This window comes from Protopterus annectens, chromosome 13.part0 (genome assembly GCF_019279795.1).
Source record: "Protopterus annectens isolate FY-2018-M chromosome 13.part0, PAN1.0, whole genome shotgun sequence".
Classification (NCBI taxonomy): Eukaryota; Metazoa; Chordata; order Ceratodontiformes; family Protopteridae; genus Protopterus; species Protopterus annectens.
This window is the reverse complement of record NC_056747.1, coordinates 236,024,550-236,036,839: the sequence shown is the minus strand read 5'-3', so window position 1 is coordinate 236,036,839 and position 12,290 is coordinate 236,024,550. Positions and strand designations below refer to the sequence as shown.

Genomic DNA, 12,290 nt, shown 5'->3' with positions numbered 1-12,290 from the left:
GACAATCTTGACGCTGCAAGTGGCAAACGAGATCTGGGCAGCTACCGCTAAGCATGCTGGGATAAGGGGCTAGCCTCAAGCCAGTAAGGACTCTTCGGGCTTTAGAAGTGGCAGAGTTGAAACAGAGATTGCCTCCAAACCCAACCAGAAAGAAGGAAGGCGAGGTGGACAGCATAACATTTTCTTTCTTCATGCAGATTTTAATTTTGGGAGGAATAAGTGTGGGACCCTGCTGCTGCCACTCTGCATTTCAGGTCGATTTCTTTCCCAGAACTGTTAGTTAATTTTTATCATGGTGTGAAAGGAGAGAGAGTTCAAAACAGTTGTGACTGAACCAGAACATCTTGCAGTTTGGGATGTTGTGCTCGGATTACTGACAATATGGATAATGATCCTGGTAGTCCTTATGGAGAATCTCACACACAAATATGCAAACACACACTTTCTGTATCGCCAGTACGTCAGGATGCTGACCAGTTACAATGCCAGTAAAATAGTACAACAAGTAAAGAAGACAGAAAATATTTACAATGTGGTACTCATCTGCACAGTCTGCTCTGTATTATGGTTTAAGCGGATACTAGACTGATGAACACTTACTTGGTATGATATGCATATATGCCCACTGCAAGAAAGAACACAGTATGACATGGAATTCACCCTCTTTATATCAGGATGTGCAGAAATCACAGGGAAGGTGTTGTCTGCCTGGCATCAATGGGTAAGGAAGTTCAACACAGAGAACTCAGGCCAGACATCAGACTCTGCCTACGGCAGTGTTCCCACTGCTGATGGCTGCAAAAGTGACATACATGATGGGCATTAGTATTTTCTGAAAAAAAACTGCAGCAGTTAACAACTAACAGTCAGTACAACTGAGCAGTCAGGTGTTGTCCTTTTGTACCATACTGCAGCTGGGAGCAATGGTGCTTCTTAACTGACCCACTACAGACCTACAGCAAAACAAGTGATTGCAAATTCAGTCAAACATCCCTCTTGGTCATTTATTAAAATTGTTCTCTCTCATATGCAACGTCCATCCACATCAGCTATTTCCGTTTTTACTTTCTGCTTCATCCTCCTCTTCCTCCTCAGAGTTCTCTGCAATTCTCATCTGATTCCCATCCCCAATCTGAACATTTGTAGCATTCTGAATCTGGATTACAGGAGTACTAGAGGATTGTAGATTTGGATTTGCTGAAGTCAGACTTGGATTCCCCTGCAACTGCAAAAAATTCTGTGGATACACATGATTAAGTAGATGCTGGGCACTTGGATTAGTTGTGGCAGTACCTAATGCAGGATTCAACCAAGGAAAGTTCAAAGGCACACAGGGATATGACTGAGGAAAGCCAAAGTAAGGAGGAAAAGGTGTCAAGAATTGCTGCTGAGCTGGCAATGTCATTGGAGGACATGGCTGGTTTACTGTTTGTCTTGGCACCTGTGAAGGCACTGTGTTTGGGGGGTTGGACAAAGCATACCCAGAATGCAAACCAAACCGCATCTGATTCTGCATATGACAAAGCTGTTTATAATTCTCAACAATTTGTTGACTTTGATCATACAGTTGTTTTACAAAATCTTTATTCTGTTCACTTTGTAGGTATTCATTATTCAGACTTTTGCTGTGCTGTTCTTTGATCCAGACTTCTCTGTTTATTGCAATTTTCTGATGTGAAAAAGTATTGCATGCTTTTTTTGAGAAAAGAGTTGAACTTTCATCCAGTGGCACGAGCGACTTCAGATGAAGAGGCATTTCTCTCCTGGGCAATGGGTTGTCCTTTGGCAAAAAAGGAATGACAGTGTTATATCTGTGTTGTTTTTCTATGGAGTTCAGCAGAACAATATTAGTTTGGTATTCTTCCCACCTTGATGCAAATAACCTTGTTAGCAGCAAAACAGTAAAGGCAGAGTTGTCCACAGCATCCTGAATGCATGTTAAAGGGCTATGCCCAGGAACAGAGAACTCTTCACAAAAGGTAGTCCCACCTTTAATGCCAAGCTCTTCCAAAGTTCTGCACACTCTTACTGCTGTTTCTTCATCTTCAGGGTGATGCAGAATAACAAAACTAAAAAACGTATTTATACAATTTACTGATGAAGCACTGTGTGATATTAATGAGGGAGGGCATGTATCTTGAATGGGGACTGTGGGAAAGCAACTGTTCACTGGTTGTGCAAACAAACTAGAGGGTGGAGCTCTTACTGATGAAGAGTTATCTTTTGATATACCTTCTGCTTGTCCAATCATGGCTGAAGTTACAGTTTTATTATCCTCAGCTTGCTCACTACACTTCACAGGATTGGCAGGAAATAACCCAGGAGCATTACGCATCTGTTCTGAAATACTGCATTTACTGTCCTTGAGGATATCATCTTGACTGCTTCCAGTTTCATTGCTTGGAGCAGTCTCTCCAGGTTGGAAGATACTGCATACATTGTTGTCCTTTTGCATACCATTATGGCTCTGCTGGATTTCGGGAGGAAGGCACAGAGAATATTCAGTATTTACATTTTGTTGAACTACAGATTGCTGCTGTTCTAATGGTTTGGGGACACACTGCCTAGATGCAGTACGTTCACAAGAAACACTGGAATCGGACTTGCCTCTCGATGAAAGGAATTGTACTGTTGGGGATTGACTGATTTGAAGATTGCTAGACGAAAGCATTTCTGTTCCAGACAGTGAAAAACTGTGCAGAGAACCAGGTGCAGCAGACAAAGAATTTTTTGCGCAGCCTCTGATTGGTATTGGCTCACTTCTTGAATGACTGCTGCCACTTGGTGGTAAGCAGTCAGATGACTGCAAAGTTCCAATTTCATCACAAAGTTCATCTATAAACAAATGTTGACCACATTTTTCCATGCACTCTGATTTCAGGTCCTGAAGTTTGGCCACACCTTCCTCACCACTTGCTCTACAAGCCTGTAATGCTGCCATGTAGGCACGATCTCTGAGCTCTGTCTCACACAGCCTCTCATCAACCAAAAGTGCATACATTTGAGCAAGAACCACAAAATCATCTAATGTGCTTAGCTGTGGTAGTACATCTTCCAGAAATGCTACCTGAGATGTTTGCTCAGGGTTGTACAGATCTGTATGGTCATTGTTCTGGCACTTTGTAATCTTATGGGAATATCCTGGTTCTCTTAAAATCAACAATATTATGGCATGAAGTTGTTGGCTGGATGGAGTGCAGCTGTTTTCCAGCTTATGTTGAAGGCTCTGTAATCTTTCTTGAGTTAGAGAGGACAAAATGGTAAAAATATTTTCAAAACGGGGAAAGGAGTTTAATCCCTTTTCCATTTTAGTGGGTTCCTCCTACAGAAACCTGCATAGTGAGGAATGTGCTGGAATCTCCAGATATTGCGGAAGCTAAAGAGAGTAGTAGCTATTTAACTGGAAAACAAAGAAAGTTTCAGCTGCAGTAGTCTGGAATGGTGTCATCCTTAACAAGTGAACTGTCAAAGAAAAAAAAGAAAAAAGTATGAAAGGATGCAAAGACAGATACATAGACATACAAAGAGATAAAAATCATGGCATATATGAATTACTAAACCCAATATATCCTGTAATACCATTTCAAAGCAGTTCTGGCTGCAAATTTTGCCCACCAACATTTTATATCAAGAATATTTTAAGAAACTTTATTTACAAGAGTAAAAGGAGCACTGATGCAAAGTAATAGGATTACTCACTGCAGTCGTTACAGCCTAAATACATCTGAGTATTACAGCCTGCACACAATGTACTTACTCCAGCTACTCTCGTCTTTTATCTTATAAGTTTCCGATCTCTACCATATCCACTAAGATGCTATGTTACAAATCCAGCAAACTTCTTCCAAAGTACTTTTTAACATCTCAATGGCATCTGTGCATCTATCATCTTCTTCCACCCTCTCAGCTTCAAAGCAAGTTAGTTTTTAGTCAGACACTTTTCTACAATAGAAAGTTATGTCTTACCATAACTTGGCATCTGTCTTTTCTATCTTCATTCCTCCTTACGACAGGGACTTGGATCGGGCTCAGCCACATTCTTCAGACTTGGATAGGACTCTCGAGCTCTTCCCTCTTAACCATAATGCACTACACCCACCCAAGCACCTCAGATCGAGATTTCTGATTCCAAACATCCATAACCTGGACAGCAAAGAAAAATTGTAGATGAGGCTCAGACATGGGACCTAGGAGTCCCGCCATGTTTCATAATCCTCTAGAAGAATGAGGCAGGGGGATGGTTCGGTGGTAAAGTGAGTAGGAATGAAGATAGACAACACAGATGCCAAATTATAGTAAGACATAACTTTTTAATCTGTCTTCATTCCTCCTCACGACGGTCAGAGTCTCCAGATATGTGATCCCAGGGTGGCCCTCATGGAAGGATATGCTGAAGCATCACTGAGCCATAAGGGAGCCCTGTTTCTAGAAATAATATCTAACTTACTGTGTCACAAAGGTGTGACTGTTAGACCATGTAGCTGCAGCACAAATGTGAATGGAGGTTCTACATGAGAACGTGGAAGTCGTAGCCATAGCCCTTGTGGAATGTGCCCCAGGAGGCTGAGGTAGTTCTAGGCCCTTTTGTGAGTAAATGAAAGAGATACAACCCATTACCCATTTTGCTAGAGTGATTCTGGAAACTGCCTGGTCCACTTTGTTAGCTGAGAAAGCTACAAACAGTTGGTCAGACTTCCTGTGTTTTCTAGTTTTGTACAGATAGAAATGCAACTATGAATGTCGAGAAGATGTACAGCATATCCCCCTTTATTGGAAAAATTTGGAAAGAACTCCAGTAATTGAATGGACTGGCTGATGTTATTTCCCGTGGCCACTTTAGGTATAAAAGAAGGAGTGGTACATAGAGAAACCCTATCCTTATAAAAAACTATGTAAGGGAGTTTGGAAGATAAGGCCTGTAGTTTGGAAATTCTCTTTGCTGAAGTAATGACTACTAAGATCATCTTCCATTACAAAAACTTCATGTCGCAACTGGCAGCTGGTTTGAATGGTCCCAGAGTCCTAAAAAATGCAGCAGGACAATGAGGTCCCAAGGTGGAGAAGGGTCCTTGATGACAAGTCTCAACAAGAAAATACCCTTCAGAAAAGATCTGCATAATTTAAAAGTGACTAGGGAACAAGGCTGACTAGCAGGGTGAAAATTAGAAAGTGCAGCTAACAAACTTGATGGTAGAGAAGCTAACTCCTTCTTTACACAGGGTACTAAGAAAAAACAGAATATCCAAGACTGGTGCTGAGAAGGGGTCAGTTTTTCTAGTTGTAGCCCAAACAATGAACAGTTTCCACTTGCTGGTGCAAATTTCTTAGAAGTCAGAGAAGTGAGCCTTGACTGTCTTGCTAGGGATGGAAATGGAGAAACCAAGCGGTCAATCTGAGGGCATGAAGATTCATGTACCACATTCCCGAGGGTGAGAGACTAGGTCCTGTTTGGGCTGCACTATCCATGGAGGATATTTCAGATGAGACCAGAGAAAGGAGAACCATACCCGTGTCAAAGCCAGAATGGGGCAATGAGGAATGATTGAGCTCTTCAGCCTGCTTACCTTCTGAAGAAACTTCTGGATCAGTGGAAGAAGGGGCTAAGCATACAGAAGAGACCAGGGGGTCAATCATGTACCACAGCATCCCTCAGGGTCTCCCCTGGAGAGGTGATCAGAGCGAAGAACTTGCTGCATTTGTTGTTGAGGGGAGAGGCAAATAGGTCGCAGCAAGGCTGACCCCAGTATTTGAAGATCGTATTCGCCACTGACTGACTGAAAGACTACTCGTGTGGAATCGGGACTGATCTGCTGAGTCTGTCTGCCAAGTAGTTGCATTGCAACCAAAAAGCAGTCCCAAAGAGTTCACCCATTCCCACATCCTCATTCCCTCCACAAGGGGTATGAATGGATTCCTCCTTGCTTGTTGATGTACCAAACTACAGACATGTCAGTGTGAACTGCAACAGTCCCAAAGGGAATAGCATCCAGAGAGGCTTGCAGCATTAGAACTGCTCTCATCTCTAGGACAATGATATGCAAGCTGGTCTTGATGGGGGACCACATGCCTTGGACCATCTTCCCACTGTAATGCCCCCCCACCCAAACTGGGAGGCATCCCTGGTCACTGTGACTACCTGAGGGGGAGTTAAGAACAGTCTGCTTAGAAAAAGGTTGTCCAAATGAATCCAACAGCTGCTGTGCCGCCTGCAAATTGTAGTCAAGCTGATGGGAATGGATAGTGGCGGATAGAGAATGGACCACTGTACTGCCAACATCCATTGAAGAGTCCGCATGAAGACCCTTGCTAGAGGAACTAATAAAATTGCTGCTGACATCATGGACCCTAGGAATTGTAAGACTAGGCGTGCATGGGGGAGACCGGTGGAACAACAATTCCTGGACTTGATTCCTCAATGTTATGTGGTGCAAGGGAAAGGAAACTATTTGATCCCTCCTGTTCGGTTGCATTCCTATGAATTCTAGGTTCTGCACCAGAGTCAGATTGGACTCGTTTTGGTTTGCAGTGATACTCAGAGTGTGAAACTAGAATTAGGTAATCTCTGGCTTTGATAAACTGATGCCCCGTGGGGGCAGTAAGGAGCGAATCGTTTAAGTATGGAAACACCCAGAATCCTTTGAGTCATGTGAGCTGCTATGACCGCCATGCATTTGGTGAACACCCAGGGGACTGTGGTGAGCCCAAAGGGCAGTGCCCTAAAATGAAAATGAGTGGCTCCCAGCCAAAAGTACCGGTATCTCCTGGAGTGCCTGTTTATTCTGATGCAATAGATCGCAAGGATGTGTACTATCGAACACATCCAATCGTCCTTGAGCAACAGTGGTAGAACGGACTAAACTGTAACCATTCAGAACCTCAACTTCTTTACAAAACAATTCAACTTCCACAATAGGTCTTGGGTCCCCTGTCTTTTTCAGCCTCAAACAGAAGTGGGAGTGAGTTCCATATCCTCTTTGATCGGTTGGGACCTTATGGATGACTTTTGCAGCAGTTTTAGAATATTCTGTGCTGCTTGCTCCCTTAGACTAGGTGGCACATCAGGGAGTTTCTTGTTTGGAGGGGAAATGAAAAAGGGAATGTAATAGCCTCTAGATATTATGCTTAGCACCCAGGGATTTTGAGTCAAATGGGTCCAGGCTTCTGAGGGCAAAGCGAGTCGACCCCCAACTGCCTCAAGAGATGGACGGTCAGGCAGCACTTCAAGAGCGCTGATAGGGGTCCTTGGAAAAGGTGTCTCTGAAGCCCTGGTTTTGCAGACCCCCTCTGCCCCTAGGGCAGTGCCTACCATTAAACCCCTCCTCCTCTGCCTCTAGAGGAGAGTTCCCCACGCGAGTCATAGAAAAGCCCTTTGGATTTACGAAACCACATTTTCTTGCCTCCACGTTTTTTCCTGGAGAAGGACCACTGAAGTGTAGAAAATTTGATTCCTGCAGCAGAAAGGGTCTTCCTGTCCTTTTCGCTGCAGGTGAGAGCTCTCTCTAACCGACAGCCCAAATGGTGAAGAGCCATCTTATCGGCATTCAAAAAGGATGGGCTACGCAAAATCACATAGCCTCATCTAGGCATGTCTCCTTAAGGTAGTCCTGAACCAGCAGCTTGTGAGGTACCTTCTACTGCAAGGGAAATTAACCTGATCGAAGAACTGGCAACAGAGTGGCCAGCTTGGGAGAAAATTTCTTGAATTCCTCCACAGGCATGGACTGCGAGAGAGAGAAACGGAAAGCTCCTTAATTAGATTTCTCTGCAGCCAGGTAATTTAACGACCTCAGCGCAAAGGTGGGAGAGGCATAAATGCGCTTTCTAATGCTCTAGATGCTGTTAGGTGGATGGACACTGGCAGTCTTCTGCCAGTTCTTTTCTAATGGCTGCTGCCACCACGATGGCATCAATTCTAGGACTATTAGTCTAAAATTTCTTGTCTGCAGGTGGAACCAGAAACCTATCAGGGCACTTGGGAATGGGCTCAATAGAGTGTTTCCTTCCATGCCCTGTGGGAAACCAAATCAAAGAGGTCGTCCACAGGGGGTTCATGCAGAACATAGATAGGCCCACCCCGAATACCTCCAAGACCACTGACTCCTCTGAAGGAGGAGGTTGGGCAGACCACCCACCTTTCTGCTTCAAAATTTCCAGAACGTCTCCGAAGAAGATGCCCTTAAGTGGGGATCGGGGAGATTCTTCCCCCTCAAAGTCCGTGTCTATGATTAATGGCTCCACTGGAGAGCCAATGTGCCTCCTTTTAAATGTCTTCTTTCAAGGGACTTCCTCAGCAGGGGTACTCTGGGGAAGTATTGGAGGAAGGGGAAGCCTCCTGGGCAAGGAGATCCTGGAAACTGCTTGAGGCAGGTTGACTCAGGACAGAACGAATAAGTTCAAAGCCCCGACCTAATGGGAGTACAGGGGTGGATTTCAAGACATGTGATGAAATCTCCAACTTGGGAGAAACTCCCCCCCACTACCTGAAAAGTGGACAGACAGGAGAGATCCTCTCCGTTTCCCCCGAAGCCACAGGGGGAAGGCAGCAAGGACTTGAACCAGATTCGTAGCCTCCAGAAAGGACTGGACCCAAACTGTCAAGAGCCAAGGTGCCTAATGAAAGAGACAGAACTGCTTCCTCTCACCCGGACCCACATCAACACCTCGGTTCAGAGATCCGCTCTGCTTTGAGGGAATAGGAACAGGCCTGATGAAGGGTCTAACTTATTATTTATTTATTTGCAGTTTGCCAGGATAGTCCATTGGGCCACAAGGAGCCCATTTTCAATTGAGTCCTGGGAAGAAAAGTTCCAGAAAAATATAAATACATAGGACACATTCCACAAATACATTACAGATTATCTCACAGGAATACAAAGTAAATATGATAAGAAAAGGTTAACAATGATAGAATATATCAGTATAGTTCATTAAACAGCAATAAAAAAGTTTTTTTTTTTTTACCAAAAAGTAGCATAGGGTAACAAGTAGTTGGTCAAATAGTTCAACAGAGCTGTGGAACTGTAGGAGGCAGTGATGGTGTATTTAGTTCTAAGAGAGCAGGAAGTGGTATTAGAAGAATTAGGTAGGATGAGAACAAAAAGCACTTCCATTGTGAAGTTTGGTGTGAGCACAGCAAGGTTTTAAATGGGGAGAGACTGCAGGTGATGTGGATAGAAGATGGTGGAGAACTCCAGAGGCATGCAAGAGAGAAGGACATTAGGTGATTCCCAGCTGGATGTGTGGGTTTGTGCAATTTAATTAGTTCTTGGGAATTAGATCTTAGAAGCCATTCTGGTTTATGCATTTCAAAGGTAGTGGCTAGGGTGGGACAAAGAGAGGGGTTGTAAATGACTGTGTGCTTGGATGAGTTGGGTATAAGTGAGGAGGTTAGGTAGCTCAAGCCAGTTTAGGTTAAGAGAATTACAATGGTGAGAAATGGCACTGTGACCTGCCGCAAATTTTGATATGTCAAATATATAACTGGCTATAAATATAAATTGGATATAATTGGCGTGAAGGAAGAAAGCTTCCCTTGCACTGTACCTGACACACACAGGATTCCCGAAACCTGCAACTCTGAAGCCAACGGATGGACCAGAGAAGGAGTCAGGATGGTACTGCTCGGGTAGCTCATGGATCCAACTGGGGATGGAACCAAGACTACACCCACGTGGATCTGGGCCTTGACAAATCTCATCATTCTGTCCATGTCTGCCTCAAACCAGCTTCTAGAGGATCTGGGAAAAGCCGACGAGGGAGGTCTGGAGTGCTTGGACCTGACTGAGTGGGCAGGAAACTTATTCAGAGATCTCAGACACTGACCCAACAGATCTAACACCAGTGCTGACAATGGTAGGGGTGATAAAGACACGACTTTCCCTGAATCTGAGGATGCTGGTGTATCCGGCAGTGTAGACACTTCGTATCCGAGGAAGTCAGGTCCAAAGTCTTAGACTTGGCCTTCGGTTCCAGAGAATCTCTCTGGAAGGCAAGGACAGAACTCTTTTTTGCTTCTTTAGCAGAAGTTTAAGTCAAGAAAGGGGTCTGAGCCTCAGAAGCCAAAAATGAAAGAAGACCTCAAAATCAACTTGTTACGCCTGTCTGCAACAGCCCGTGGATTGAAAGAAGCGCAAATTACACACACACTGCTTTTAGGTGATCCACACCTAAACAGTACACACACTCCTTGTGGGCATCCTGACTGGGGATTTTATGCCCACAAGTGCAATGCTTAAACCCAGGGGAGAGTTTGTCAGACATGATGCTACTGAACCAAAGCACACCAAAAACTATAGACACTCTAGGAGAAGCTAAGAACTAACAGCTGGTTATAACCTGAAACTTTAAATTTAAAACTTTAAACTCTAACAGTAAACACTTCTTCTTTCGGCTTTTTCCCGGTTAGGGGTCGTCACAGTGGATAATTTGTCCGCTCATGATTGGCAGTGGAGTTTTACGGTGTCGAGTTGCCAGCCCGGTGCTCAACCTTCCACAGAAGGCACACACACACACACACACACACACACACACACACACACACACACACACACACACACACACACACACACACACACACACACCTATGGCCAATTTAGTGTGTCCAATCCACCTACTGCATGTCTTTGGGATGTGGGAGGAAACCGGAGCACCCGGAGGAAACCCACGCAACCACAGGGAGGACATGCAGACTCCACACAGAAGGCACCCCAGCTGAGAATCGAACCGGAGAACCTCTTGCTGTGAGGCGGCAACGCTAACTGCTGCACCACCGTGGCCACCCAGTAAACACTACAAAACCTAATTTTATTTTTTTGACAGGAAAAGAGCAAGAGTTAAAACACTCACACATACACACTCTAGGGAATTAACTAGAATGAGGGAGAATCACAGAACAAACAAACTATAATCACTACCCTGAAATTACGGTGAAAATAACCACAGCTTGAGAGTGCAGAGATCAGGTGCCAGGGGGCTGAAGTGGCAAACAAGATGTTTGGGTGGGTGTAGTGAATTACAGGTAAGAGGGAGGAGCTCAAGAGTCAGATCCAAGTCTGGAGAATGTGGCCGAGGTAGATCAGAGATCCTATCATGAGGAGGAATGAATACAACATGACATCTATCCTTTACTGCCTAATCTGAATACGCATGACCTGCTAAGCAGACTTCCCCTTTTTAGCCTTTACTCTTGGAGCTTCTGATGCACCCATATCTCCCAACTGTCCTGAATTTCTCTCTCTTTTTTTTTTTTTACCAGTTTTGAGGTCCAAATAATGGGATGCAACGGTTCCAGAATGGCACCCCTTAATTTTCAAATTTCCCGGCTTATTTAAAATTTTTTTTTTTGCTTTTTTGAGCTGACGTCATCATGTGCACGATGATGTCGGCTCTGTGAAACAGTCTGCCAGCCTGTTGGAATTGAGCTCAAGGGCTCAACAACATAACGTTGAGTGCATTTCCAGCTGCTCCAGCCAAGCCATGAGGCTGTTGAATGTAGCTGCAAGCAGGAATGGAACAATCAGCAGTTAATGGTCGTTCTGGGAATGAAACAAGCCATGAGGCTGTTAGCAGAAATGGACAGAACAAGCTTGGACTGTGGAGGTATTTATTATGCTGCGCTGATGGTTATTGTATTAAAGCTGTTCAGTTTTAGTTTATGCTGCTGAGGAGGTGTGTGTGTGTGTGTGTGTGTGTGTGTGTGTGTGTGTGTGTGTGTGTGTGTGTGTGTGTGTGTGTGTCTCTGTGTGTGTGTAAAATGCCCCAGGTGAATATACCTGGTGCCTAAAGGTACTCAGGCTCAAACTCTTGTTACCTTGGGTACAAGTAACAAGAGCCTAAATTCCATACCCACCACCACTTTTGAAAACTTTCCAGATTTTTGCCTCATATTTCTGTTCTGTTCCTCATAAAATCTGTGGTTTTCTGGATTTTTATGGCAAATCAATGAAGGACTGAATTCACTAAATAATGACAGGCATTTGAATTTCAGACTTCATATTCTTCAGAAAATACATAGTAACAAAACCTTTTATTCTAGCAATTTTCTAATTTTATAAGATCAGTATTTGAAACGTCCCCCTATTTTTGGGTCTGTATTCCCCCATTATTAGCTTTGTCCAAGTTTTTTGTTCCAAGATGTTGAGAGCTATGGTGAGAAGTGATAAAGTACAGTTTTGTACCTACCATAAATGTAGATGTTCGAAGATCCACATTGCTGCAGTCCTTACACTTGGGTAGTCTGCTGTCCTCGGTCGGCCCGAATATCAAAGTATAAGGCTGGACGCCAGTCAAGG

At 44.1% G+C, this 12,290-nt stretch overlaps 1 protein-coding gene across 4 annotated transcripts in view; it reads right to left on the bottom strand.

Annotated features, from left to right (window-relative positions):
- Positions 1 to 645: 645 nt before the first annotated feature.
- The window catches only part of TICAM1 (toll like receptor adaptor molecule 1), an 843,759-nt gene continuing 832,114 nt past the window's right edge, over positions 646 to 12,290 (bottom strand). For all 4 annotated transcript variants that reach the window (XM_044053784.1, XM_044053785.1, XM_044053783.1 and 1 more), the window contains one exon: positions 646 to 3,462. In XM_044053784.1, coding sequence (XP_043909719.1) covers positions 1,046 to 3,307 — 2,262 coding nt within the window. In that variant the 5' untranslated portion in view covers positions 3,308 to 3,462 and the 3' untranslated portion in view covers positions 646 to 1,045. The remainder of the gene's footprint in view (positions 3,463 to 12,290) is intronic.